Below are 27,889 nucleotides of genomic sequence, written 5' to 3'. Positions count from 1 at the left end.
TTAACTTTTGGTATCCTAAAGCTTGTTTGATGCTTGATGGATCCGCAGAGTTTTGAGTATCTGTGTGGCAAATGTGCCGTAAAATCCGCAGGCACACCCCTTCGCAGGGGTCCTATGCAGACAATTCTGGCCTGGCTGATATCTTTGAAATGTTGACAGACGAGGACGTGCCAGACGTCAAGATGGCCAATTTTCTATAACTTTTATTCACAGAGGGCACAGCGAGACTCTGATAATGTTACAGGGCAAAAAGTGAGTAAATGAACGGTTGATTAAAGGTCAAGTGCGGTCTCACCTCAGTGCGTGGACATGAAAAAATATCTAAAATGTACTTCTCATCTATCTATCGCATTGGCAGCACAAGTATATTGTGCTCCCCCTCATCCCACCTGTCCTGACTGAGTCGCCGTATGGACCATTTCCTCTCCCTTTTTGTTTTAGAAGCAAGAGTAAAAACTGCAGCTCCTCTTCATGGTTTTTCATATTGTAAACAATAATTCTTCCTCTATAACTTCCATTAAAACATGCTACAGACATGACTTTTGAAGACACCCCCCCCCCCCCCCTTTTGGGAGAATATCTGTGAGGAGGAAGCTGGCGCTAGGTATAAACGCATCAGATGTTTTGGAGTCACCATCCACTTGGCAAGCATTACTGAGCTTTAACCCTTACCTTTAGCCCAACCCTAGGCCTAAATGGAAATTTCATTTTGGTAGTTTTAGCATGTGAGAGGGGGTGCCTGAGATGTATGCTCTGCAGCCCAACTGTCCTGAAAACTGCAAAAATGAACTCTGCCCAGCTTGACATATGCTCAAGGCAAGCCATTTTTATGGTGCACTTTATGCCACTGAATTTTGTCTTTAGCTCCATTTTTGCAAGACATTCATCAAGACAATAACAAAAAATTAGAAAGTACAAGTCCTACTTTGGTGACTTTGTCTACCCAAGTCTTGCAGTTTTTAACTGATAAACATGTTGCTGTTGCCCTCTTGTCCTGATTTCTCTTATTTTTAAACTTCTGGTTTGTGGAAAATACTTTTGGCATATGCCAGAGAGCAGATGTGTGTGTTTTGTTCAAGTGTTGCTTCTTAGTTACTGTGTTCCCATTTATGTGTGCGTATTAAGCATAACTATTGTGTGTTTTAGTGTGTGCCAGATTTTTTTGTGTTGATTCGGGTGTGGAGTTGTGCACAGTTCGCGAACTCCATCCAACTTAGCCTCTTTTAACTTGTGTGTATGTGTTGCTATGTGTGTGTGCATGTTTATCCGTACCCTAGTGGTCAGGTCTAAAACAGGATCGGAATGCGTCTCTGGCCCTTTGTTAATGACAGACCTACCAAAAGCCATAGCACCTCTCCTGCTTTTCTCCCTCCTTCCTTTCTTTCCTCCTTCTCTCCATCTCTTCTTGCTCTGCATGTCTGTGCGCCGGAGGAGAAACCATCTATAATGACAGGGTGAGAAAACCAGGATGTTTCTCTTTCTGTCATTCTACCACTAGCTCACCCCACTTTTGGTCCCTCTCTTTTGTGTGTCTGCTGTGTGCACCACTTTTCTCTTTTATCTCCTCGCCCCCTTATTGCTCCCTCTTGGTATAAAAGCCAAATAAACAGCTTTGAAGACAGAAATATTTTTATTTGATGCCCTCCCCCTTCATTTAACACAATCACTTTTAAATTGCCTCACTGGTCTGGTGCTCCAGCTCTCAGAAACCGCTCATGACAACAGTGACTGCCAACATGTCAACAATAGTCTCTTTCTCTCTGCCTTTCCCTTATTTTTCTATCCCCCAAACCACACCATTGTAGTTTTTCCATGAGTTACTCCTTATGACTTGTTTTCTTTTTGTTCCACATCTGCTCTTATTTACACTTTCTGTGTTTATTCAGGGGTAAAACACTTTGATAACATTATGATTAAATTAAAACACTTAGAATACCTTCACTTTGAGACAAATGTGCGGTTTTTTTTTTCTTTTGCAGGCATGTGCCCCTCTGTGGTCTCAGGAGTGTGGTACATCAATGTTCAGCACCGGCATCTGTGCCTCCGTCAGTGATGACCTAGAACCAAGAGAGACAATTGCTCCAACAGCCCAAAGTAACCACACGTTTGCACAAACACACACATAAATAGAGGCAGGAAAAACACTGCACAGGCTTGAATTAGCTTACCAAATATTCTTAACTTCCCACACGTGGCAGGGTGCTCCACATACATGGATATTGTGATCGTGCTGGATGGTTCAAACAGTATCTATCCATGGTACGAAGTCCAAAACTTCCTCAGCAACATCCTCAGCAAGTTCCACATCAGCCCAGACCAGATGCAGGTAAAAATACAAGTTGTTGTTTGTTAACACGGCCTGTAAATATTATTTACATTGGTAATGGAAACTTGTGGGTTTGAATTTAAGTAAGTAGCCAAATAAAACCTCTGGAACCCTTTAGCTGTTGCCAGAACAGAAAGACCAGCAAGTCCCCTGAGTGAAAACATGCATAGAGTGACACGTATAAAGAGCCAGTTTGGCAGATATGATCAGAATGAATTGCTCTAGTAATGTAAAGGGACACGAGCCGAGCTAACTTGAGGTTTGGGTGGAATGGGGACGATATTCTGGGTGAAACAACAAGAGGAGTGAGAGAGGGAGGTTCAAGTTTTGAAAAGGGAGGGTGGGGGGTAAGGGGTAGCAGGCAACGTGAGGTGAAAAGGAAATACTTCTGGTTTCTGAATGAATTCAAAAATTCCCCGAGTGCACTGTTTGCTTTAAAGAGCCGGCCTGGGACTTAAAAAGATAGTTCACCCCAGAAACACCATTCTCAGACGTTTCTTTCCATAACTCTCCGCCAGGACAACCATGAATTGTTAAAATAGTTGACATGATTGTGTGTATTCTTGTGTGTTTTTTTTTTTTCAGGTTGGCATCCTGCAGTATGGAGAAGTAGCGGTCCATGAGTGGTCTCTGAAGGACTACCAGACCACACAGGAGGTGGTGGAGGCCGCCAAGAACATCAGCAGACAGGAGGGACGAGAGACACGCACTGCATATGCCATCCACATGGCCTGGTACGCTTGTCAATCACTGATACTATACTTCACTCTGACTGGCTCATTTTCTTTCTGCTTGAACCCAAAATTTGACCCGTTAGCTGGAAGGTGTCTGTCTATTTAGATGTAACATCCTTACAGCTTTTTCCCAAATCTAATATATAATTTGTAGTCAAAGTATAAATCAGATCTAGTTTAGTTAGTGGCTAACCAAGCTATCAGATGGGGATTATATTAACAAATGTTGCATAAAGCTGCTAAAGCCAATAGATTGATTTTAACATTGAATCTATCTAATGTTAGTTTTAAAGTCATGTTACTTGTAGTAACACAAACATTTATTGTGATTATAATTTTTTTATTTGATCAGCTATTTTAGCATCTTTTAGCTTTGTTTTGGTTTTGTATCCTGAAATATCACTGCGTTTTTCTCTTTTACTGCTTTCATCAAACATGTTTCATATTTTATCAGGAAACCATTTACAGGGAAAAATCTGACCAATGATATGCTCCAGTGTAAAACAGCAGACAGAGAGCAAATAGATCATAGTGCAGCATTCAGCAGCTTATTAGACTATCCAAAGGAAACAGATGAAGGACACAAAAAACAGCTTGAATATAAAAGCATGGGGCTTATTTCTACTGAAAAGTGCATGAGCAACTGTTTTTAACACAGTTGCCGTAACAATTTAAGAGGAGACAATCACAAGGCATATTTGGACCAAACAGTAAACAACTCGCCCTCAATGTCTTTTTATTGTTTGCAAACTCACCACCATAGAAGAGCTAAAGGTGCACCCAGTGGTTGGTATAGCAACACAGCATACAATAATAACAATATGGAGGATGTTGTGGTTGGCACTGTGTGTTTACTCTGTTAACGAATTTTCTTAATTTAAGGCTATGGTGACGAGTAGCCCGTGCTTTTTTTGCAAAGGTGGTTTACCAAGTATGGTAAACTTAATCCTGAATCAATCACCTTAGATTACATCATTCAAGTTCCTCATGAGCTGAATGACACATATACACACTGTCTATCTATCTACACATTAAAAATTATTATGAAAATTGGATTTTAGTGTCATGAACATTCAGTTTTTGTTTTTCAATTAAAGTCATGGATGGTATTGTGTCTCAGGGCTCTTTGGATTACTGAAATCAATCTCACACACCTGTGATAATTAGTTTGCCAGGTGAGCCCAATTAAAGGAAAACTACTTAAGAAGGGTGTTCCACATTATTTAGCAGGCCACAAGTTTCAAGCAATATGGGAAAGACAAAGGATCTCTCTGCCTCTGAAAAGTGTTAAATGGTGCAATGCCTTTGACAAGGTATGAAAACATTAGATATTTCAGGAAAACTTCAGCATGATCATCGTACTGTGAAGAAATTTGTGGCTGATTCAGAGCACAGATGGGTTCGTGCAAATAAAGGCAAAATTAGGAAGGTTTCTGCTAGATAAATTCATTGGATTAAGAGAGCAGATGCTAAAATGCCATTACAAAGCAGCAAACAGGTATTTGAAGCTGCTGGTGCCTCTGGAGTCCCACCAACCTCAAGGTGTAGGATCCTCCAGAGGCTTGCAGTTGTGCATAAACCTACTATTCAGCCATCCCTATCCAATGCTCACAAGCAGAAATGGCTAGAGTGTGCCCAGAAATACATGAAGACTCATTTTCAAACAGTCTTGTTTACTGTTGAGTGCCGTGCAACCCTGGATGGTCCAGATGGAGGAGTAGTGGATGGTTGGTAGATGGCCACCATGTCCCAACAAGGCTGCGAAGTCAGCAAAGAGGTGTGGAGTCATGTTTTGGGTGGAAACATGGGGAGAGAGCTGGTAGGCCCCTTTAGGGTCCCTGAAGGTGTGAAAACGACCTCGGCAAAGCATATAGAGTTTCTCACTGACAACTTTTTCCATGGTACAAAAAGAAGAACCGTGCTTTCAGTAGCAAAATTATCTGCATTATCTCGTGCTGCTATGGGCATAGAAGGAGAGAAACTCATGGTGTGGCCCCCATCCTCCCCTGACCTCAACCCTGTTGAGAACCTTTTGAGCATCCTCAAGGAATGATCTGTGAGGGTGGAAGGCAATTCATATCAAAACAGCAGCCCTGGGAGGAGAAACTCCCCAAAAACCCAGAAGATCAATGGATGCAAGAATTCTGAAGGTGATATCAAAGAAGGAGTCCTATGAGAACATAATATGACCTCCTAATGCTACAAATTCATCAAATGACTATTTTTATTTCTTTACAACCTACATAATGTTTTGAATCTCTGTTCTGCACAATGATTTGGAGCAGTGCATTTTGATTTTTTTTTTTTTGAAAAAAATAGTTATCATTGGAAAGTTTTTTAGTTTTTTCCATAAAATTTGAATTATGCTCTACTGACTCAAGACCCTGAATAACTGACCAACTGGTGGACGCACAGCCAAAACAGATGCTCTAAAACCTCTCCAGTTCTGTATATTCTGCAGAAGCCGGACCTTCAAGAGATTTTCGGACATCATTTTTGGTCAAAACTAATTCCTGAGACAAGGCTAAGCTTTTAAACTTATCAGGTCCAACTTCTCCCAAATAAGTGGAAAAAACTAAAAATGCTTTCCTAACCAAAGTTCAGGTCTCAGGAGGTTAAAGAAACTTTGCAGTCTTAATGCTTTGAGAAACTCACATTGATCCCACAATGGTGCGATTTTTGTTAGTTGACATTGCGTTGCACCTCTGTAGGAGTGCGAGAGAGCACAGCACGTACACATGGGCAGGTACGTAAACATACAGCACTGAGCTCCCTGCTGGCTTGTTTATCCTGTTTTGCCCTTTGTTACTATCTTTGAAGCCCGCACAGAGGGGGCATCATTTCCCCCCCTTTAACGGCTCTCTGCTGTACAGAGTCAAGACAAAACATTATAGGGTAAATATCACACCTTAAAACGAACTTTTAGCTCTACTATTTTCTTGCCTCTGTTACTAACTCTGCTGTTGAGCAGACCAGCTTTGCCCCACCACCTCTCCTTTGAGTGTTATACATTACAGACCAGGCATATCAGGAGTGTTCATTTCCTGACAATGTATGTGGCAATAGATATCCTGAAATCCTGTCAGAATTTGCTGTAATCTTTCAAATGGACTCCTTTAACTAAATCTTACCATTGCTGCTGCATTTTCCTCTTGACTTCTCTTTTTATAAGTATGCTGGAGATATTTAAACTGGTAACCCAAATCTACAAAAACACCCCTATAGGATAAGGGTCAGTGGCTCAATGAAAACCTCTTAGTCTTAAAATATCTTTTTCAAAATAAAATTCTTGCTTTATTAAAGTCATACCCACATAGAGAACCACACCCAGGCCTGTTGTGTGGCCATGACTTCCATTTTTGGATGTGTATCTTGGAGAGTTAACCTCTACACATACACTCACACACACACATACAGGCACGCACCAAAACTCAGGTAATTGGAGAGTTCCTGTTTTCTGGTGCATTCAAAGGTAAAAGCTGGAGAAGTTTAGGAGGAACATTTAAAAGGTAGTTGAAAAGCAGTGACTGGAAAGTGGAGCCAGTAAAATAATGTTAGTGTGCCATTAAACACCCCTGACGGGAAATCCAGACAGCATTACACACTTTTAAAATGTTTATCAAGAGAAGGAAATATAAGATTACAGCTACAGATTTCCTGTGTGACTCCTCTCATTCACTTACTGCATAAATGGAGAGATGGCGCTAGAAAAACAGTGAGATTAGCTGAGCAGGACCAGTCCGCTGCTGGCTCAGCACAGCTGCAGGTGTGGCTCACACTGACCCAACCAGGTTAGCCAAGTAGTGCTCCTGCAGCTGTGAAAATACACGCATGGATTCATACAGTACACACTCTGATGAGCACCTACATACATATCAATTATCTCTCCTCCTCTAGAAGTGGGACATAATCATGATACTGCACTTTTTCATCATCCTGGTTCTTGTGATACAATTGTCAAATCACTGTTGCCTTGTTTGATAAATTAAAAAAAAAAAAAAACAGGGCCCTCTGAAAGGAATTAAATGGCTTTTTGAATCTTGTGGTAGGGCTGTGACTCCTTACAGTAGTACTTTTGGCGTGGGCCAGGTAACATGAGTAGAAGTTGCTGTATAATTTGGAGAACAAGACACACTTGAAATACTTGTTTTCCATCTAAAAAGTGGACTTTTTCTCATAAAATGTTGAAACTAATATGCCAGTGTGAAATCTGTGACACGCACCATCATAATCACAAGTGCAGCCACTACCATCATCATCGACCATCACTGAATGCTACCAGACTTGATAGAAAATTTGCCCTCATTCATATGTATGTATGTGGCAACTGCTTCTCTGCACAAAATGTGCTGGGATACAGTGCCTACTAAAAGTATTCACTCCATAGGATGTTGTACCCTTTGAGAGATTCTAAAAATCAATCATCAATATAACTTGGCTTTAATGACAGAAAAAAACTTCTTAAAGTCAACAGAAGGTCGACAGAGTCCTGCAAAGTAATGTCAGTTTAAAAAATAATGTAATGCAAAATAACATACCATAAAATAAAATGAAATAGGAGAGAAAGACAAGCTGGGAAGAGGGTCACTGTTGGTGTCTTAACAATGATACGAACATTTATAGAAGCCTGCAGGATGAATTTCATTGTCCAAACAAAGCATGGACAGCTATCGGCCTGAGTGGTTGACATGATTGTCTCTTCTTCTTTCTTCTTCTTGGTGGATTTGCAAACCGACTACATGCATACCACCACCCACTATTGGACAGACCACATACACAAGTGTGTCCAACCCTGAGATGTGAGAAACCTGGGCCGCCAGCTTCAAGGACAGTCATAACCATTTGGCTACTGGCACCCCCTCAACCTTTGACCCGCATTCCTGCATGGCTGACCTTCAACCTCTACCCTGACCTTGTCCCTATTATAAACCTAACCCTAAACCTGAGCACTTAGCTGACATAGCTATAAATAATTGTCCCTTTGATGATTTTATTTTTGAGTGGGCAGTTAGCGCACACCCACACAGAGCTGTAGATTTTAGATAATTAGTTTGTCTGCAGAGCTAGTTTCTTTTAAGAAGAAACAGAAAAGTATGATGGTAAGGAAAAACAGAGGCACTAGAAAAACTAGAAAATACTCAGTGAACTCAACAACAGTTTACAATTTAAAGGACATCCAGAGGAGAACAGTGGAGGGAAATTAACCAGTAGAACCACATAGAGGCCCAGTTAACTTGGCAACTAACATCAGTGGATTAGAGAGGTCCAAAAGAACCCTTTAGTCAAAAACTGACTCAGAAACTATTTAAGACTAACAAGATCCATACATGACTGTTGTGTTTGACTTGGCTTTATGCAGCAAAGCAAAATTATTAAAACCAAATGTTTTGAATAATTTTATTGACTCCTAAATCAGGAAGAAAATAGAGAATCAACATAAGACTGTGGCATGCAGACTGCAGTTTAAGAGCTAGAATGTAATGTGAGATTTATACAATGTGAACCCTTGTCTTTGTAAGGATTACATGATGATAATAATGTTTTAACAGAAAAGAGAAACATGTCATTGAGTAGTTTTTGAATGTACTGATTTTATGGAGTTGTTAATGATTCTAAAAAGGTTCATAAATGCAGAAAATCCACAAGTGCAAAAAGGTCCATAGTGCATAAACAGATCTGCACACAGATCCAGAAAGTCCCGTGTAATGTTAATTGTAAATGCACATCTAATGAAGAGGCCCATTTTAGTTGTAACTGATGACTGATGATTTAATTTTCAGCTTTTCAGCAAACAATATTCGTGTATCTGTATATATAAATCTGTCAAGAGACCTAGCGAGCATTTCTGCAAGGCAAGATTATTTTCATAGCACCACTCATACACAAGTAATTGAAAGTGCTTTAAAGAGTTAAAGAGGTAGTAAACACTTTTTTCAACTGTAAACTGAGGTATCTGACTGAACTATGATAAAACACATCAGTGTTGGTGTTATAGCAGAAATTTGCACCAAACTGATAAAAATCTGGATTTTACAGCTTTTAATTAGCTCAAACGGACATCTGTCTTGAAAAATCTTTTCTGAAAAGGTGGGGCTTATGTGACATAGATACCAACTATTGGTAGGTTTCTACGTCACAAACTCTATAAAAAAGATAGAGCGTTACCACCTCTAACTGACTTTACCATTCAGAGACCACTCCCATCCTCTCATGCCTGCACCTGCTCTGTTTGGCTCTGAGAGCTCTGGCTATTGTAACGCCGCTGCTGGAGCCAGTGGACCGAACAGGTAGTGCTCAGAAACACCACGGTCCACCACGACACTATTGCCTGTTTCAAGGGGACTCTAGAGGGGAAAACTCCTCCACTTTAAAAGATCGCTATGAGGCAGCAGAGCTGTGGGACGCTGTTTGTGTCTCTCTCTGACAAGGGGACATAACTGTCACTCCCGCCTCATCTGGAAATCCCCATCCTTTTCCCCTCCCTCCTCTCAGAACCAAACTGTTTACTTAATGTGCATTTTTGGCTGACCGCTGAGGTCAGCCCTACACGTGGGTCTGTGTCTGAGTATGTCTGTCGGTAAGTGACTGAGTGAGTGACACTTTTGAATGAGGCATACAGTATAAAGTTGCGTTTGCTTGTAATGAATGCTGGCAGTGATGGCTACCTCCACTGTGTTAACTAGGCTGTAGTTAACATAATTTATGTATGGCTCATCCATACAGAGTTGTGCAATGGGCGGGGTTTACTTGTGCTGAAAGCCCTCTAATGGCTGCCTCCACTGCTCTAAATACTCAGATATAGCTTAAGCCTCTGTTTAACCAGAACTGGGCCACATTTCATATGAAAAAGAAAAGAAACAACCCTATAAGCTTTTCATGTTGGGAAAGATGTTTACTCCTCTGCTGACCTGCTTTGGCATGACTATGTGATAGTTGAGGGGGAAAATGTAACTTTTTATATCAGTTCTTGTGTACAACGGCTGCTCATGTAGTGATTAGCCCCAAGTCAAAGCAGCACTTAGTCAAAACTGGCCGTGTCTTTATTAAAACAAGTGAGGACAGAAACACTAAAAGCTTTCTGTAACAGAAGGGGTGGGACGGTGTTTTTGCTCTTCTGCCAAACCGCTCCAGCGTGAGTGTGATAATTAAAGGGGGAAACGGGGTACTTGTTGTGCTTGCCGAACGTTAGCATGGCCTTAGCCAGACCAACACACTTCTTCATCACGGGCCTGCTAGGCGTTAGCTGGGACTGAGACGCAGCGGCGCCTCTGTCTGAACAAGATGTCTAGTCTCATCCAAACAAGCGCAGGGAGCAACACTAAAAGCTTTCTGTGACAGAAAGTGGTGAGCTTGTCCATGTTGTCTGCCAATTGCTGTTAGTTTGGATGTCGCTATAATGTCGCTGTAAGACCGCTGTTCTTGTTGAATTTGAGGCACAGCAGCACCGTCACGCTGCTCTCCTCTCCCCCTCGTCCACTTTCAAGTGACACACAAACGTGGCACTCACACTAAGCTACACACTAAAGTAGAAATTCTGCTTAATTTTACACTTATAAAGACCCTTACACACCTGTCTGAGGAGAATTAGAAATGATCATGAAACCTGCTGCAGTTTTTATTTTATTTTTGAATAAACACATCAGTAGCAGTGTTTTATTGTTAGTATAAATTTACTACCATTAAAGACTTATATTAGATGCAGTGACCCTTTCTGTCTCTATCAGTGAAGTCTGACTCATGTCTCTGTAGAGTTTTATATGTACACAGAGAAGAGTTTTATTAAGAGGAGAGACAGAGAGAGAGAGGACAGCACATTTGAGAGGCCACAATAAACTTGGCTCAAAAAATAACAATGACGACACAGTCACTCTGCCAATCAGGCATTTCAACAGGCATCCCAGATAGTTGGGGTCAGCCATATACTAGGTTTTTAACCTAGTCTTGTTTGAATTACAGAGGTGGGCGGAGTTAGCTCTGAGCCGGGGGTTCACTTACACTTTAAAAACAGAACATGTTGGACATTTAGGACATTAATGGCAGCACAAGGACATTATGAATGAATTTTGTTAAAATTAAAGATAAAAAGAAGTAACCTGACATGCCTCATAGATTGTTTCATACAGCCACTGCATGGATAAATTTCACATTAATCTGAGAAACCTCCCATAAAGAGCATCTGGGAAGGGCAGGACTTTCCAAAAATTTCTCAGAAGGTGACTGGGCAATAAAAAAACATGGAATCTTGTACATCCATCTTCTTTGTAAGGTTAAGTAAAGAAGATTGAGAACTCTGTATAATAACGACGCACCATTAAACATTTGTTAAGCCTCAGTAAGTATTTTTTTATTTATAAAGTATCAACTAATCTATATATTTTTTAGAAACGTAATTATAAATTCTTATTAAGTTTGGCATTAGTAAATATTCAACTCATAATTTATAAAGCATTATTAACTAATTTACATAACATTTATGAATACAACTTTAAATGCCTTACTGATGCTTTCTTTAAGCATTACTAGATGGTCGAGGGCAAACGTTGGGGATGCCCTTGGGTTATGTATTTATCATTGTTTTGCTAATGCACTTTAATTTCTCAATAAAGAATTTATTGCTCATTTTAGGAACGACTTATACTTTTATAAATAATGGTTTGTAAATAATTACTTAAACCTCACTTATGCTTTACAAATGCTCTAGTAATGCTAAAAGTATGCAGTCTTTTGAGAGAAAATAAAAACGTAAAACTGGACTTTTTTGTTTTTAAGTTTTAAATTCATTTTACAAAATGTATATGGAAACAAATTTTTTACAGTGATAACTCCATATGGATATTTTTTAATGTTGGACAAAGCCAGGCTGACTGTTTGTCCCATCTCTTGTCTTTGTGCTAAGCTAAGCTAGTAGCTACTGGTCACAGCTACATGTCAGTGTTACAGACAGAAGGATGGTGCTGATCCTATGATTAAGATCTTTTCATTATTTCAAGTTAATGACACATCTTATTTTCTTAGTGTCAAACTAAATCTTTTAAATGACCTGTTCTCATCTTAAAAATGAACTGGATTAGACAAATTTAAAGGGAAAGAAAAGGAAAGTAACACCCGGATTCCTCTGATCTACTTTTCTAATTTGTGATGAAAAGTTGTTTTGTTCCCGCACACAGTGTCAGGTTGATGTGTAAATGACTGTGATGGAGTACAAAGGAGATGCTTTGAATTCAGAAAAGATGACAGACTGCTGCATGAACATCAAACAAATCTGTGCGATTGGATCAGCCTCTGATTTTTGGATTGCTCCACCCGTCTGAGATGCTCTCACTCACCAGCACTCACACATGAACACACAAAAGCACATTCACAGATCGCTGTGCCGTGTCATTACCACACTGCTGTGACTTCATAAAATGGGTTGTAAACACAACCAGGCCTCCCAATTAGCATCCTTCACTTTCTCTCCCCTTTCATCTCCCCTCTCCTCTTTCTCATCTTTACTCCTCTTTACCTTTTTATTCTTTTTTCCTCTTTACCCCTTACATATGTCTTGTTTCAACATTTCTCTCTTTCTTCTCTCTTCTTTTACATTCCTATTTTTCTCCCTCTTTTATATGTCTCCTCTCTCTTTCCCACCAGTTTTATTTCACCTTATAAATCATGTAATTGCAAAACCACATCAGAGCAGGATTTGCACTTAGTTGTAAAATGTGGCTTTATTTTACTCTTTTTATTTTCCCTCTCCTGTCTCAGTGATGTTTTTTTTTTACTCTGCCTTTGTCTAACTCTTTTTCCTAGACTCTAGACTCAATATTTACTCATATGCCATCTTCTTTTCCTCATCTTCCCCTATATTTTACCCATCTTTTTGTCCCCCCCTCCTCCCTCTTGTCCTCTGCCCTGCTCTCCCTCTCTGCACCCTATGTAATTTGCAGTCTGCATAGGGGAAACGGTTGTTTTTAACTCTGAGTTTCTTGCGGCTAACCACGATGTTATATTTAGACAAGGGCTGGAGTTAGGCCTGAAAATGACTGAGTTCTCTTGCAGTGACTACTCTCCCCAGTTCACCGTGTTTGTGTGTGAGTGTGTGTATGTGTTGGTCTGAGGCTTACCAACCCTATTCAACTCTTGAAGCAAGTCCCACTGAAAACAGGTTTTCTGCAGACAAACAGGGCGCGGCTTGGGTCCACTTGTGTGTTTGTCATTTAGGTTTCCTCTCTGTATCATGGCACCACAGGATGGGAATGCACAGATGCGGTCAATGACAAATGCACTCTGCATGTAATGGCCAAATTGAGTCAACATATGTGTGTCATTTATGAATAATAGCTTTGGAAGGGGCCAGTTGTGATTTGGACCATTTCAATCCATTCTCCCCCTCCTTGAGTGGCTATTTATTTTCTTAGAGAAGCACTTTAAAGTAGATACAATCTTATCTGTGTGGTTAATCTGAGATTTTAGGAAGCCAAGAGGCTGATACACCCCGTACCCTCCCACATTCTCTGGTTCATTTCTTCACCTTTCTCTTTCTTCCTTCTTTCTGCCAAGTTTCATGATCATTCAGCTGGTATTTTTAGCAAACTAGCAGGCCTTTTTTTTTAACCGAATCTTTGTTCTTTTTCTTTGTAGTACGGAAGCTTTCAGTGCTGAGCGTGGAGCAAGGGAAAGTGCTACCAAGGTGATGATCGTTGTGACAGACGGAGAGTCGCATGATGGGGAGGAGCTACCAGATGCTCTGTTGGAGTGCGAGAGCAGGAACATCACCAGATATGCCATCGCTGTGAGTACATTCAAACAAGTCTTGCCAAGTCTGCTTTAAGATTTTAAAACTAAGTGAAAAATTATTTTAACCTTCTGAGACGGACATTGTCATCATCTTTGTATAACAAGAAGAGACAAGAGAGAAGTTAGATAACTTTTGAACCATAAATTGTAGACATGTTTTTTCCTCTTGCAGCCTGCTATTGTGTCGTTCAAATGACGCTATCCATGCATTTGTAGCCCTTATGGAGCCTTTTCTAGCGAGCCTAGCTCTTGGGTGACTTGCTGGGGCTTTAAAGATTAAATCCACACCAGTAACTCCGATGTGGAACGTCTTTTTATCCATTTTTAATCCATTTTGTTTCTGCCGCTAGCAGCTGATGCTATCCACCATTTTGTATCCCATAATGCACTGTGGCGGGCTTCGTCAAACTGCACATATCTTGACACCAAGATCATGCAGGAGACAGTCTGAATTGCTCATAACGGAGAAAAAGAGAGACAGAGATCCTGTGATGTGAGAAATGCTTGAAAAACAGCCAATACAAAAAGCACAAGGACTTACTTGGTAAGAGGAATCTGCTTTTGGTTGTTTCAGTTGGAAGTAGGTTGTTGGCAGTTTTGCTTAGGCTGAACGTGTTAGTTTCACTCTCTCTGCAACAATAGGTGAGGCAGTTGACGCGTGTGGCTCCCTCTATTGATTGCTAAAGTGAAAACTGCCGGGGCGGAGTTTCACTGTAGTCCAAGCTTTAAGAGAGTTTGAATCTAAATTTGCCAGCTGGGGCGGTTAGCGGCTGTGCACAATCAACTCAATTGTGCACATCTGTGGCATATCTCTCTATATAAGTACACAGACTGCGCTGAAGCGTCAGCGTAAGCGCCAGCCCTTGTGGAAGCCCAATTGTGTGAAGACCACATTGGGTAAAGACCAGTGAGTCTACCTGTGCGAGTCCACCGAGCAAGGCCACAGACAGGCAGCACTGCCTCATAACAGTCTAACGCACCTCAGCAGTCTAACGCAACATGTGCAACCAAAAAATACAAGTCATATATGGGAACAGAAAGAAGCACAATAGTTACAGAAAACGAAACCTGCATAATCTATCCACTTTGCAGAATGCCTCTTTTCCACGACCTTTTATCAGAGTTGGCCTCTGGAACTGCCAGTCTGCAGTTAACAAAGCAGAATTCATCAATTCCCTCACTAAACTGTCTAACATTCAGGTCCTAGCCCTGACAGAAACTTGGGTCCGTCCTGAGAACACTGTAACACCAACTGCTCTATCAGTTGATGCAGTGTTCTCTCATACACCTCGCTCTTCTGGCCGAGGAGGTGGCACAGGCATTATTCTTTCTCATAGCTGGAACTTCAGCCAGTTCAAACCCTTGGACAATAACACCTCATTTGAATATCATGCAGTACAGGTCACTGCCCCAATAAAGGCTTACATGGTTGTGGTATACCGCCCACCTGGGGGTCACCTGGACAACTTTATTGTGGAACTGGACATGTTACTCTCAAAAACAACAAACAAAAACAAAAAACAAACAAAAAAAACAAAACAACAAAAAAAAAAAGACTACATAAACAACGTATATTTTAGGTACTCTGCCTTAAACTCTACACGGCAGCACTTGCGTCCAATTGGACCTGAAGCACTTGATGGCACTTACTGATGTTGTTTCTTCTTGTCTAGATCATTGCTTGTGTTGTTCTTGCTCTCAAATGTACGTCGCTTTGGAGAAAAGCGTCTACTAAATGACATTGTAACATTGTAACATTGTAACTTTATTTTATAAATATGTCAATATTTCAAAGATTTTTTTGTCACAGAAGGATTTTTCCCCTTTTCGGTCCCCAAGAGATGGGAAAATATGTTTGTGCAAAAAAAAAACACAAAAAAAAACACAAAAAAAAAACATGTCTTTATCAATTTGATCATGTTTGTCACACATAAAATCTGTGTTTCAGTGTGTGTTTAGTTTTTTCTTTTCTTTGTAGCCACATAACTTGTTTTTTAGAATTTAAGTGGCATTACTGCAGTACACATATTCTTAATGCCCAGGTTGTCTAGAAAAAGCATGTTTAGAGCTTGACTGTGCACCATAGGGTTGTTTTTTTAATAAGCTTTTAAGGCAATAAGTCTAGGCGACACAAAATTGTTAAAAATAGCTCAGGGCTTGAAGGGTTAAATGAGTATTTTTTCTGTTCCCTATGAACAGGGGAAAATTCTTCCATTAGGGTGTTAAGGGCATCCCCGTCATTCCTCACACATTGTTTGAACTTGGTATGGTGGCCATCTAAACTCTCAAATGACTACACAATACCACCACCACCACCACTCCCCCAAAAATAACATCTTAAAATTACCAAAGGAGCCCCTTGGGTGCACTAAAATAGCCTAGTGGGAACAAAAACTCTTCCTTTCTAGCCCCACCTAACCCCCTGACACAGCAGTGGCAGGGCTTTAGTGTCAGAGGAAAAGACAGACCCTAGTGGTAAGACTGGTTGCAGACCCCTCCCTTCCCAATAAGAATATCTGGGGAAGATCCAGACTCCACTGGAACCACAGAGGAAGAGAAGGAGCACGCACAGACGAGGAGGAGTGGTGGCAGCGTGCAACTATACAAGTATGTGCAGACACTGGAGGTCAGATATAGTCATTCATGGATGGAGAAGTGTTACAAGTCCCACTTGGCCAAACTGTGTTTGTATAGTGCTGATGTTAAAATCATTCTGAAGTTTAACTGGTTTACAAATCTGGGAGGAAGATTTATTCCTCACCAAATGAAATTATCAAGGGAAATAAAATTTCTCTGCCCTTAAAGCATTGCTTCAAGGCTGGAGAGGAGACAACTCTTAAAGCTATTAAAGCTTGATTCAAAATCTCAGGGAATTTTTTTTCTTTAACTAGATTTGAGTTTGACCTCTTTTACTACAATCAATAGTAAGTCCTGTAGTTGTTGAAATACTCAAATCTTGATACTCAGAAGCTGTTTATTTCAAGGTACAATGAGACTGTTACATTCAAAATACTATACTTCAGTACTGGTCTATAAATCTACTCAAGTAAAAGTGAAACGTATCTTATTTGAAGTTTACTTTAAGTAATGAGTACATACTGAGGAGTTGTACAGTAAAAAAGGATCTTTCTTTATTGGCAAGAACAATAAGAGAATAGATCTACAACCAGGTTGTTTTGGTAAAGTCATATCTCTGTAATAAATTAATATACACAGAGAAAATGACAGCTTTAATTGAACTCATACACAGTCTAATTTTCAAAGTGTTAAGTATTTTACAGTATAACAGAGTGGCAGTAACTCTTGAAAATCTGAGGCAAGGTGGGTCTCCTCTATTGATGTGTTGTTCATCAATGAGCTGGTTCAAAGAGCCGGCTCTTTTAAGTGAACGATAACATTCGGATCCTGTTTGAGAGCCATTTTATTTTAAAATGTCAATACATGTGTGTGTTTATGTGTGTCTGTGTGTGTTGTTTGATTGATTAGTCGGGATGAACGTCATCCCCCCCACTGCTAAACCACAGGCACACCACATTGTTTTATATCAGGCGTGTTATACAGCCAAGCCAATGAGCAAATTTCATTTTAACCACAATGTATTTTTGGGGACACCATCTATTTAGAAAAAATAGATACATGATATTTTCATTACTTTGAAAAAGAGCATGATTTTGGTAAAATACCAACACAAATACACAAATATCAATCATGTGTCATGACATTGCTAAATTTGACAAGTTAATGAAGTCAAACTCTTACTCAAATGAAGAGGTGCTTTGGAGCTGAAAGAGCCGGCTCTTCTTGCTGTGATGAACCAAATGACCCAGATCACTAAAAGAGCTGAAATTCCCATCGCTAGTCTTCTCTGGCAAGAACAAAGCAGAGAGTCTACCTCATAGCAATGAAAAATATGCACTATGCATTCTTGAGGAGCACCTAAAGTCACAGACTGGAACTCTAACTCAGTGGATAACTTCAGTCATGGTGCCAATATGTCTTACATGACGAAAACAACAATTAACCACAAATATGACCCAGCAGGGATCACTGTACAACAAGCAGCATCCAAACACAACTAAACACAAATAAAATGTATCCAAACACTGCACAAGGGCATGATGGGAAAACCCGCCCACACATCCCCCAGATTTGAAATTGGGGTGGGCAGAGCTTAGATCAGTTGACGTTTTACAGAGTTAAACACACTGGTGAATCAACACTTTCAACTCCATTCATTCAGAATTTAGTTAACGTTACACTTTATGAGTTAAAATAATGCAGAGATGTTTAACCCTGAGAAATCAACACTCCAGTTTTAGCTGTTTTATGGTTTTGATGTGGAATCATTCTCTCTGTGTGTTCTGCTGTGTTGTCAAAAGAGGTTGAAAAGATGTAAGAAGATTGTACCCAAGTAAAAGTACAGTAAAAATGTGCAAAAGTAGGAGAAAAAGTACTGATTTCAAATTTTACTCAACAAGTACTAGTATCCAGAAGAAAACACTCAGTGACATTGATTTGAGTAAATGTAATTAGTTACTTTCCACCCCTGTTTTCCAGTTTGCCAAAATATTTAAAAAGAAAGTTAATGAAGGAAGCAACATAGACTCACTCCCCTGTAAGTCATCTATGTCTTAGAAACCTACATTTAAAGCTCCGTTGACTTCATTGTATCACACAGATTTCTCAGCTACTGTTTAAAATCTCTCCATGAGGGAAATTGGAGAAAATAAGTTTTCATTTTGTAATTGTGAGAACCAACACTGCAAAAGAGCTGAAAAAATAGTGGAAACAGGGAGAGGATATTGGTCTGAAAACCAGAAATTGTGTTAAAATTGCTTGTTATGGTTGTACCACTGTGAGCTCTTTAAGTTACAGCTCTACCTGACATGGGCTTAAGATTATACTATGTCAACAAGAGAGATGGAAACAGAAAGCCAGAGGCAGAGTCAGTGTTTCAGTAGAGCACATTTTACTGTGGGAGCCTTGAATGTAAAAAAAAAAAAAAAAGTATGTAAAGACGGCCAGGGTGTTTTTTGAGTGTTTTCCCCAACCATCAGCGTGATGACAGGTGAGCCCTGCTTGTAACAGCAGTTATGTTTTGTTGTTGCTCTCTGAGCTGCTGCCTGTCTGTGTGTGTTCACTGGAAATGGCTCACCGGGGAGTGAGGAGCTTTCAAAACAAGAGCACGGTCACTTACAGACTGTGTTTTATACATTAAGGCAGGTCAGGGGCTGGAAGTGTTTGTTTTTGGAAGAGAGGTTTACGTTCAGCTATGCATGTATGAACACTTGAATTCATACATTCAAGGGTGTTACTTCATCTAAATCCATTGAATCTGGAAATGTACTTTATATTTTTCTTTATTCTTCTCAGTCTCTGTTCTGGATTTTTATAAAAGTAATACACATTTGGCAGCCTGAGTGGAATTTCTCGGCCTCTCTGAATTCTTAATGTACATATTTATATGTGGTCTGTCTTCATGTTACACATGACACTCCTCTCCTTCCCCCCTGCCCTTTGAAAACAGAGGATTTCCTTAGTTTGCTTGGCAGCTGGAGTCACAGGGGGAGATTCTTGGGTTTGGTTTCTCTTATGGAATTTTCTCATTTGTACTTCAGGCTTTAAGCCATAGACCACTGCTGCTAGAGTCGATCCTCTGCATCATTCATCTCTGCACCTCTCTGCAAAGCCTGTGCTCCTCATTTACAAATCTCCAGTGGCTTCTATTTCCTTGGCTTTTGAGTTTCCAGTCAATTTGTTGCCTTTAGGTAATTACTAGTAAATTACACAGGCCATGAAGTGTGTTTGTTTTCATTTCAGTTCACAGTCAAATCCTGAAGTTCAAGGTGACACATGATGCTGAGAGTACATGGTGGTGGTGTTTTCCTTCTCCCTCCTCCTTCAGACTCTTGGCATGTTTTCCTTTACTCTTTAATAAAGACTACGTATTTATTATCAGTGCTGCATTTAAACAGTATGATTTGGCCCCCTTTTTCTTTTCAAAGTTTGCTGTCTTTGAAATCAGACGTGCTAGACTGAGCTGCAAATTGCCAAAAGAAGCATGAAGAACATGGTTTCATCTCTCTTTCTCCCCTCCCTCAGACATATGGAGAAGTAATAGCTCTTAAAAATGCCAAATAGTCTGTGCTTTCTGCTTTTTTGATTGAGCTTGCATTATCTTCTTATTCATAGAAGTTTTTTTCCCCCTTTCTTCTATCTCACGCTGGGCTCCAGGTTCTAGGTCATTACATCCGCCGGCAGCAGGATCCTGAGACGTTCATCAATGAGATTAAGTACATCGCTAGTGACCCTGATGACAAATACTTTTTTAATGTGACAGACGAAGCTGCGCTCAACGACATTGTGGATGCTCTGGGAGATCGCATCTTTACTCTGGAAGGTTTGTGACACAAAGCATTATTTTATTTGTTTGTCACTATTTAAGTGATTCCCAAAAGTGAGTCGTGAAGTTGTTTCCATGGGTCATCTATGAGTGCAAGGAAAAAACATGTGGTATAAATTCCATGATATATGGAAGCTCTAAAAGAACATATGGTACATCCATACATTTTTTATGTTTTCCCATGATGACGTGCAAAATACTATCTTTTTCTCAAGATCTCATCTCATGTATCTCCTTTCCCTTACATAACAAAGCTGTTTTTGCTTAGATTATAAGGGAAGTCCTGGAGAAATTACCACATTTTATGGTATTTGGTAAAATTGAGTAATGCAAGCATGTCTTTCTGTACTTATGTGCTTTATAGACATGTGTGCATTGTCCTGTCTCTTTGTTTAATTGTGTTTTTTTTCCATTAAGGGTCCAAACTGCAATATTTTTCTTTCTGAAAATTTGAGCTGTTGAACATTTTCTTAAAATGTGAGTCACGATTTCTCATAAGGTTGCAGGAGGTGGGTCCTGGAGCCTTGCCAGTTGAGAACCACTGACCAAAGCAATGGTTCTCAACTGGTCTAGATTGAGATTTCACCACCACCTCCCTGATGAGAAATTGTGACCCAAATTTCCAAAAAGTTTCAACCACTCAAATTTATTAAAAGAAAAAGGCTGCAGTTATATGGAACAAAACATCTGATTGAACATAATGACAAAGCAAACGTGTTCAAAGTCCCATTATTACAGCAGCTCTGGGAGGACATGCATCCATGCATTGTTTTATACAATAGCAGGAAAATCTTCTAGTGATCTCAAAGAACAGGTACTTTGCAACCATGTGATTCTGATGACGCAGGAATGCCCACTGGGGGTCAGGAAGTGGAGGACAGCCACTAAGGATGAATGGAAATGGAGGAAAGTTAGTACTTTACAGCTCTAAATGGATCTCCAGGCTGCACTTATCTTCAGAAAAGCTCTACATACATTTAGTATGATCCCTACACTTTACAAAAAAGCTTTTTTTTCAGAGTTAAACTGGTATGGAGGTGATCAGTATCCCAATTCGCTCAGTGGTGTAGAACTCCTAGCATCTTGTGTCGTCTATCCAGATGAAGGAGATGAGAGTCTCTTTAATGTGAACCAGCGTAGCTAACCAGTATCCTTTCTTGAAATTTTTGTTATCTTATCCACATTTAGAAAACCAAACCGTTAGAAAATGAAGGGTGACTTGGGAGCCAAACATTCAACTCTACTGAGCCGAACTGTACTAAACCAAAACTGGAACGCTTTGTGGAAACTGACCATGCACAAACGATATGTGACACCGCCTGCCAGGCTTTAGACAGAGGCTTTTTCAATCCGTGGCTGTTGCTGTTTCTCTTAAAGCTTTTTTAACCTTTTTTGCCTGACTTTTCAGGTCATAAAAGCACGTTAGGAATGTTTTTATTTTTCACACTTTAATTGCTCGGCATAGTCGTAAACAGCTAAAAACATGGCATTTGGTAGCATTTCTTCATGCAGATATCACTTATTGCCCCCCATTCAGTCTTGGTATCTTTTTCAAGGTTTGAATGCATTACAGCCCAACTATACTGAACAACAAAATTCCTAATACTTGACTGTTACACTCTATCAAATTAATTAATATTTTTATTTATCTGTCAGACTGACAACTTGACTTTTATGAGGAAAATTCACAGAATAGAAGCAATAGAAGTAGAGTCTTAAAAGAAAAAGGTTTGGAAGAAGAAAAGAAGGAAAAAAACTAAAATGTGAGGATGGAAGGAAGTGGAGGTTGGTCAGAAACGTGAGAAAATAAACACTAGTTCAGCAGAAAAAGCGAGAAAAGGAGAGGAAGGTAGAGGGCGTGTGCAGCTATCACAGTAGTCACAGGAACAGGAGAAGGTGGCTGATGAAATGCGAGGATCCTCTTATAATGTTTCGGGGAATCCAAGAGGAAGAGACAGGAGGAGAGGAAAGGGTGAGGCACGTCTGCCACCTGCGGTGCTCAGGGTCAATCCGGGTGCCTCTGATGCCATCTCAATCAGATCCTGAGACTAAAAGGAAGGAAGGGAGGAGATGTGTTGAAAGAAATGTGACCTTCTACTTTCTATCTCCACTTGTAGGCACGCTGGGCAACAACCAGAGCTCGTTCCACATGGAGATGTCTCAGATTGGCTTCTCCACGCACACACTGGATGTAAGTAGCTGATCATTTCTGTGTGTAGTGTGTGTTTTACATGTTCATCTCATTCATCATGTTACCATCTCTATGTAATTCAGGATGGTATTCTGTTTGGGATGGTTGGCGCCTACGACTGGGACGGCGGCGTGCTGAAGGAAGGGACCAATGGACGCATCATGCCTCCAAGAGAGGCGTTTGAAAGCGAGTTTCCACTGGATCTGAAAAATCATGCTGCTTATTTAGGTACCCGCAAAAAACAAACGCCAAACATGACTCTAAAAGGATCATATTTGTGTTTTTATATGTTGGTTTCAGCTTCACTGATTATTGTGTTAGTGTTCAGTCCTGCTACTCATTATGCAGATCTGTCCATTCAGGTGGCATATTCAGGTTTTTCTTAGAGGCCCAGTCTTGTGTAACTTAGACACATCAGAGCATCAGCAGATTTTCTCCAAGGAAAACCTTTGTTATGAGCCAAAAATCTCCAGTTGAAAATGCACTGGTTCATGTTTTTGTCTGTTTTGACCGAGTCAAGTCTGAAGAAGAGCATGCTGGTCCAAAACGTCACTTGATTCCTAGTAAAATCCTGATGTGGGAGCTCCTTGGTGTGCAGACCTTTTCTTCTCGTCATCTACTTCGTTTTTGGACCCTGCTCCAACTTTTGATTTGTCATTGTCTTAACAAAACCTTAGACTGAGCCGCAGGCCTTGTCCACACAGAGACAAAAACAATCTATTTATGTTGTCATTTATTAATGCGGCCATAATAAAAACACATAAAACTAATTCATAAAAAGCATTAATAAAATAAAATAAAATAAAAATAAATTAAAGACAGATAAACAAATAATACGTGTGTTAAGCTTTATTTAAATATGATTAAACACCAGTGTGAAATTCTAGCTCTTCTGTGAATCTGTGAATTGAAGGATACGGATAAATTGCTGTTTTGTATGATTGTGCATCCCTTTATGTTTTTAGGTTACACAGTGTCGTCTGTGATAGTTGGAGACTGGAGGAGGCTGTATGTGGCTGGGGCTCCTCGGTTCAAACACAAAGGCAAAATCATCCTGTTTGAGCTCAGTGATGACGGCAACGTCAACATAGTGCAGGCCCTCAATGGAGAACAGGTAAAGCTGTTTGTGAGTTATATCTATGACTTGGAGTCATTTTTGGATCATGGTGCAGGAATTTCATGTTAAGAGAGATTAACACAAGGGCTCCACCTGCTGGCTGTAATCTGATAGAGCATGTTTTTCTATGTGTAGATTGGCTCCTACTATGGCAGTGAGTTGTGTGGGCTGGATATCGACCAGGATGGCATCACTGATGTCCTTCTGGTGGCTGCTCCGATGTTCCTCGGCTCTGGAAACAAGGAGGCTGGCAGAGTCTATATTTATACTCTTAGTGGGGTAAGACAGCAGTAACGATGATTATTCTACGCAATGTGAATTATTAGGAAAATACTCAGAGAATACACATATTATTAATTAACCTCCTGAGACCTGATAGTTTTTCTGAATGCTTTTTTACTTTGTTCCACTTATTTGGGATCAGTAGGGCCTGATGAGCTCTAAAAGCTGTCTATGAACAGCCATTAGTTTTACCTAAAATGATGACTACAAATCTCCTGAAGTTCATGTTTCTGCAGAAAATAAGGCCCTGGATAGGATTAAGAGAAAAGTTTTGATGGTGTGTTGGCCAGCTGGTCAGTTGTTGGGGGGTCTGCAGTGAGTAAGAAAAAGTGTCAGTCTCTGAGAGCAGTATGGGGGAGTCATTTTGATGATGGACCCCAAGTAATTGTTAAGGCCAAGCATGAGGAAAATTTCCCCAAAAGTTCTTAATTTAAAATTCTAAATTTATTTGAATTTATGTTTTCTAAGTCCAACCCCATTCCCTAAAAAAATTAAATATTTGACCTCAAATTTCTGTAAAAATTCTTAAACATATTTTCTATAGTACCCATAAAATGTATCCCAAATTGTCTTTAAAAATCCCTTAAATGTTCAGTGAAATGTCTTGATAAAACATAAACATTCCAATAAAAATGTCCCCTAAGTCCATGTAAATTCTTGAAAATTTTTTAGGCAAGTTTCTCAAAATTTTTAAGCAAATTTTCCCTAAAATTATTTGTCGAATTCCCAAAATTTACCGAAAAAAAATCATGATATTGACAGAAAATTCCCATAAACATCCAAAAAAAGCTCCCTAAAATTCTTGAAAATTTCAAAGGACAACCCCCCACCCCCACCGACTCAATTTCCCCCAAGTTTACAAATGAATTCCCCAAATTTCCATGAAAAAACCTAAAAAAATTCAAAGCAGAATCTCCTCAAATATTTAAATGAATTTCCCAAAATTCCCATGAAAATACCTTAAGAATTCCTAAAACTTTAAATGAAGCTTTCCAAAATTCCCCAAAATAACCAGATAAATTTCCTAAAATTCCCACAAAAATCCCTGAATTTATTTTGTGAAAATTCTCCCACCAATTCAAGCAAGTTACTTAAACTTCAAAGGCCTTTCTGGACAATTTTCTCAAAAGTTCTAATTGCAGAAATTATTATTATGAAAGTCAGCGTGTAATGTCCTCGTGTGTTCATGCAGGGTCTTAGGAGGTTAATATGCTGATTAATCTTGTCATACCTCCAGAGTTTTTATCTCAAAAATTGTCCTAAATAGAAACTTTTAGATGTTTCCTGTGCTCTTGAACTCCTTCATCATCTGTCCCACCATCTTCTTTTGCCCTAGGAGGAAGTGTTTGTCTCCAATGGTACCCTGAAGTCTGAGGAAAGGTCCCAGGATGCCAGGTTTGGTTATGCACTTGCAGCCGCCCCAGACCTCAACCATGACGGCTTCACCGACCTGCTGGTGGGAGCGCCACTGGAGGATGAACACAGGGGGGCCCTCTATGTCTACCATGGCAATGGCATATATATCATCCATGATTACAAGCAGGTACTGATCGATTTCCTCGAAACCTGTTTTTTTTTTTTTTTTTTGGTGTGTTTAAGAATTCAAACTGATTTGTTTTCTTCTTTTTTTGCATCTCAGCGCATTCCCGGGTCATCAATCTCCCCCTCTCTGCAGTATTTTGGCCGCAGTGTTAGTGCTCGGTTGGACTTGGATGGAGATAAGCTGATAGACTTGGCAGTTGGAGCACAGGGCAACGCTGTGCTGCTCAGGTGTGTGGACCAATATTTGGAGGACAGGGAAGGGCAGTGCTTGAAAAGGTTTTATAGATTGAGACGGAAGTCTTCAAAGAAAATAAAGTTTTGAAGTTTTGTGAACTTTTCTTACAAGTCTCCTTTTTAATTTTTAATGTAATTTCTATCCCTTATTGCAAATACCTGCTGGGGATAAGTTTTCACCCCAAAAAAATAGTCTATTAGTCGATTATTGCCTCATTTACTTTTTCAGGTCATTACAAGGTATCACTGTTTATTTAATTTTATTTCAGACCTGAGGAAAAATGCCTCACAGGAGCTTTAAATGCATTTTCCTTAACACTGACCTTAACAATTAAATCCTCTTTCTTTATCTAACAGCTGGTTTGTGCTTGTCTTTGGTGTCACACAGCTGGCAAATAAATCCTGTTTTATCATCTCCTGTCTCTCCTCGGTGCAGCTCTCGAAGCATTGTCCAGATCAATGTGAGTCTGTCCTTTGAGCCGCACTCCATCAACGTCATCCAGAAGACCTGCCAGAGGGGTGGCAGAGAGTCGGCCTGTCTCAATGCCACTGTCTGCTTCACAACTGTTTCCCGCTCTCCTGGACCACACAGCAACAGCTTCCGTATGACACTTTATTTTTACACGTTCTTTCTTTCTTTCTTTCTTTCTTTGTATGTGTTGAGAACTGGCCAGGCGCTCTAATGATTAGAATGGGAATTTTCCAGCACTCACCATCTGTCCCAATTACCTGCTCCCTCCTCAGATCTGTGGGTGTCAGCCACGCTGGACGACAGGAAGTTGTCTGCGCGGGCGCTGTTTGACGACAGCTCCCACAGACAGACGCAGCTGGCACTCCTGGTCCACACAGGACAGACTGTCTGCCACAAACTGCCCTTCCACGTCTACGTGAGTGCTCCTTAAGTCATATTCAACATTTTTTGAACACTAAAACACCAGATCTCTTTTAATACAAGTTTTTTTTTTTGTCTTTGTTGTAGGATACAGCAGATTACATCCGTCCAATAAGCTTCTCACTGCGCTTTAAGATTAATGATACAGAGAGTGGGCCAGTGTTGGACGAAGGCTGGCCAACGACTGTAAAGAAAACAGTAAGCAGCACTTATACTGACAGATTTATTAAGCCTTCTTCACACATGCTGTACTAAAAATGACCAGAACGACCATCCCCTTGTGATGCCCTTTGACACATGACCCTCACAGTGAAAGGTTTTTGCCATCAGATAGGGGAACAGAGTTTCCAAAGTCTGCAGAGGTGTTATTTTTACAACATACTCAAAAAGAGGGACAGAACAACAGAGTTTGAAACTGTGATGTCATTTTATACCTCTACAGTGCCTATAAAAGGTATTCACCCTCTTGAATGTTTTACCCTTTTAATGATTTTACAAATCAGTCATGGTCAATATAATTTGGCTTTTTTTAATTAATAATTAATTTTGGGAGTGCACTGCTTGATGAAAGGATATTTTCTTCCTCTTTATTTAAAAATCATGCCTTCCTCTCCAGATCCAGTTCTTCAAAGACTGCGGCGAGGACGATGTCTGCACCACAGACCTGGTGCTGCAGGCTCATATGGACATCTCAGGGACAAGGTACGCAGGGTTTCTTCTCTCTTTTTATGACTTTAAAAATGTTGAACTAGCTTCCCAGTTATCAGCGAGTTCCCATTGTGTTTTCCTCCACAGACAGAAGCCTTATGTGATTCGCAGCCCTCGTAGGCGTTTGGCGGTGGAGGTGCAGCTTCAGAACAGACTGGAGAACGCCTACAACACAAGCCTGACGCTGCACTACTCACGCAACCTTCACTTCTCCAGTCTCAGTATTAGGGTAAACCGATCAAAAACATCCACACCTGTCCAACTACAGACATTTTTTTTAAATATCCAGAAAGACAAACTCACACATTATATCTGCTTCTCTCTTTCTTTCCCTGTAGGAGGATGCCCACTTCAAGATCGAGTGTACGGCACTCGGTGCCAACAGCCACTCCTGTAACGTCAGCTATCCAGTGTTTCGCTCGCAGTCAAAAGTGAGTGCATGTGAGGGAATAACCATCACTCCCCTGACTCGGCCCACTCATACTTCACTTCCTCCAGGTGTCATGTGTCACTCCAGCAGCCTCTTCTATCTCTTCTGTTGGCAGGTTATCTTCATGCTGGAGTTTGAATTCAGCTGCACATCTCTGCACAGCAGAGTGCAGATGAAGCTTCACGCTGCCAGGTAGTTCACCCCAGAACAAACACTGGAAACATCAATAAACATCAGGTTCTTAAGAGTTT

The 27,889-nt window shown here is 40.2% G+C and overlaps 1 protein-coding gene across 2 annotated transcripts in view; it reads left to right on the top strand.

The window, feature by feature from the left end:
- The window catches only part of itga10 (integrin, alpha 10), a 64,018-nt gene that overhangs the window by 30,918 nt on the left and 5,211 nt on the right, over positions 1-27,889 (top strand). For both annotated transcript variants that reach the window (XM_041793210.1, XM_041793209.1), the window contains exons 5-22: positions 1,980-2,094; positions 2,199-2,326; positions 2,912-3,060; positions 13,684-13,834; positions 20,074-20,239; positions 22,360-22,433; positions 22,517-22,661; positions 23,399-23,547; positions 23,686-23,829; positions 25,169-25,375; positions 25,472-25,602; positions 26,045-26,211; positions 26,353-26,495; positions 26,588-26,698; positions 27,117-27,202; positions 27,296-27,437; positions 27,547-27,639; positions 27,754-27,830. In XM_041793210.1, coding sequence (XP_041649144.1) covers positions 1,980-2,094; positions 2,199-2,326; positions 2,912-3,060; positions 13,684-13,834; positions 20,074-20,239; positions 22,360-22,433; positions 22,517-22,661; positions 23,399-23,547; positions 23,686-23,829; positions 25,169-25,375; positions 25,472-25,602; positions 26,045-26,211; positions 26,353-26,495; positions 26,588-26,698; positions 27,117-27,202; positions 27,296-27,437; positions 27,547-27,639; positions 27,754-27,830 — 2,378 coding nt within the window. The remainder of the gene's footprint in view (positions 1-1,979; positions 2,095-2,198; positions 2,327-2,911; positions 3,061-13,683; positions 13,835-20,073; positions 20,240-22,359; positions 22,434-22,516; positions 22,662-23,398; positions 23,548-23,685; positions 23,830-25,168; positions 25,376-25,471; positions 25,603-26,044; positions 26,212-26,352; positions 26,496-26,587; positions 26,699-27,116; positions 27,203-27,295; positions 27,438-27,546; positions 27,640-27,753; positions 27,831-27,889) is intronic.

The sequence above is a fragment of the Cheilinus undulatus genome, linkage group 8 (assembly GCF_018320785.1).
Source record: "Cheilinus undulatus linkage group 8, ASM1832078v1, whole genome shotgun sequence".
Classification (NCBI taxonomy): Eukaryota; Metazoa; Chordata; class Actinopteri; order Labriformes; family Labridae; genus Cheilinus; species Cheilinus undulatus.
The sequence above is the reverse complement of the archived record's forward strand: the minus strand, read 5'-3'. Positions and strand labels throughout refer to the sequence as shown.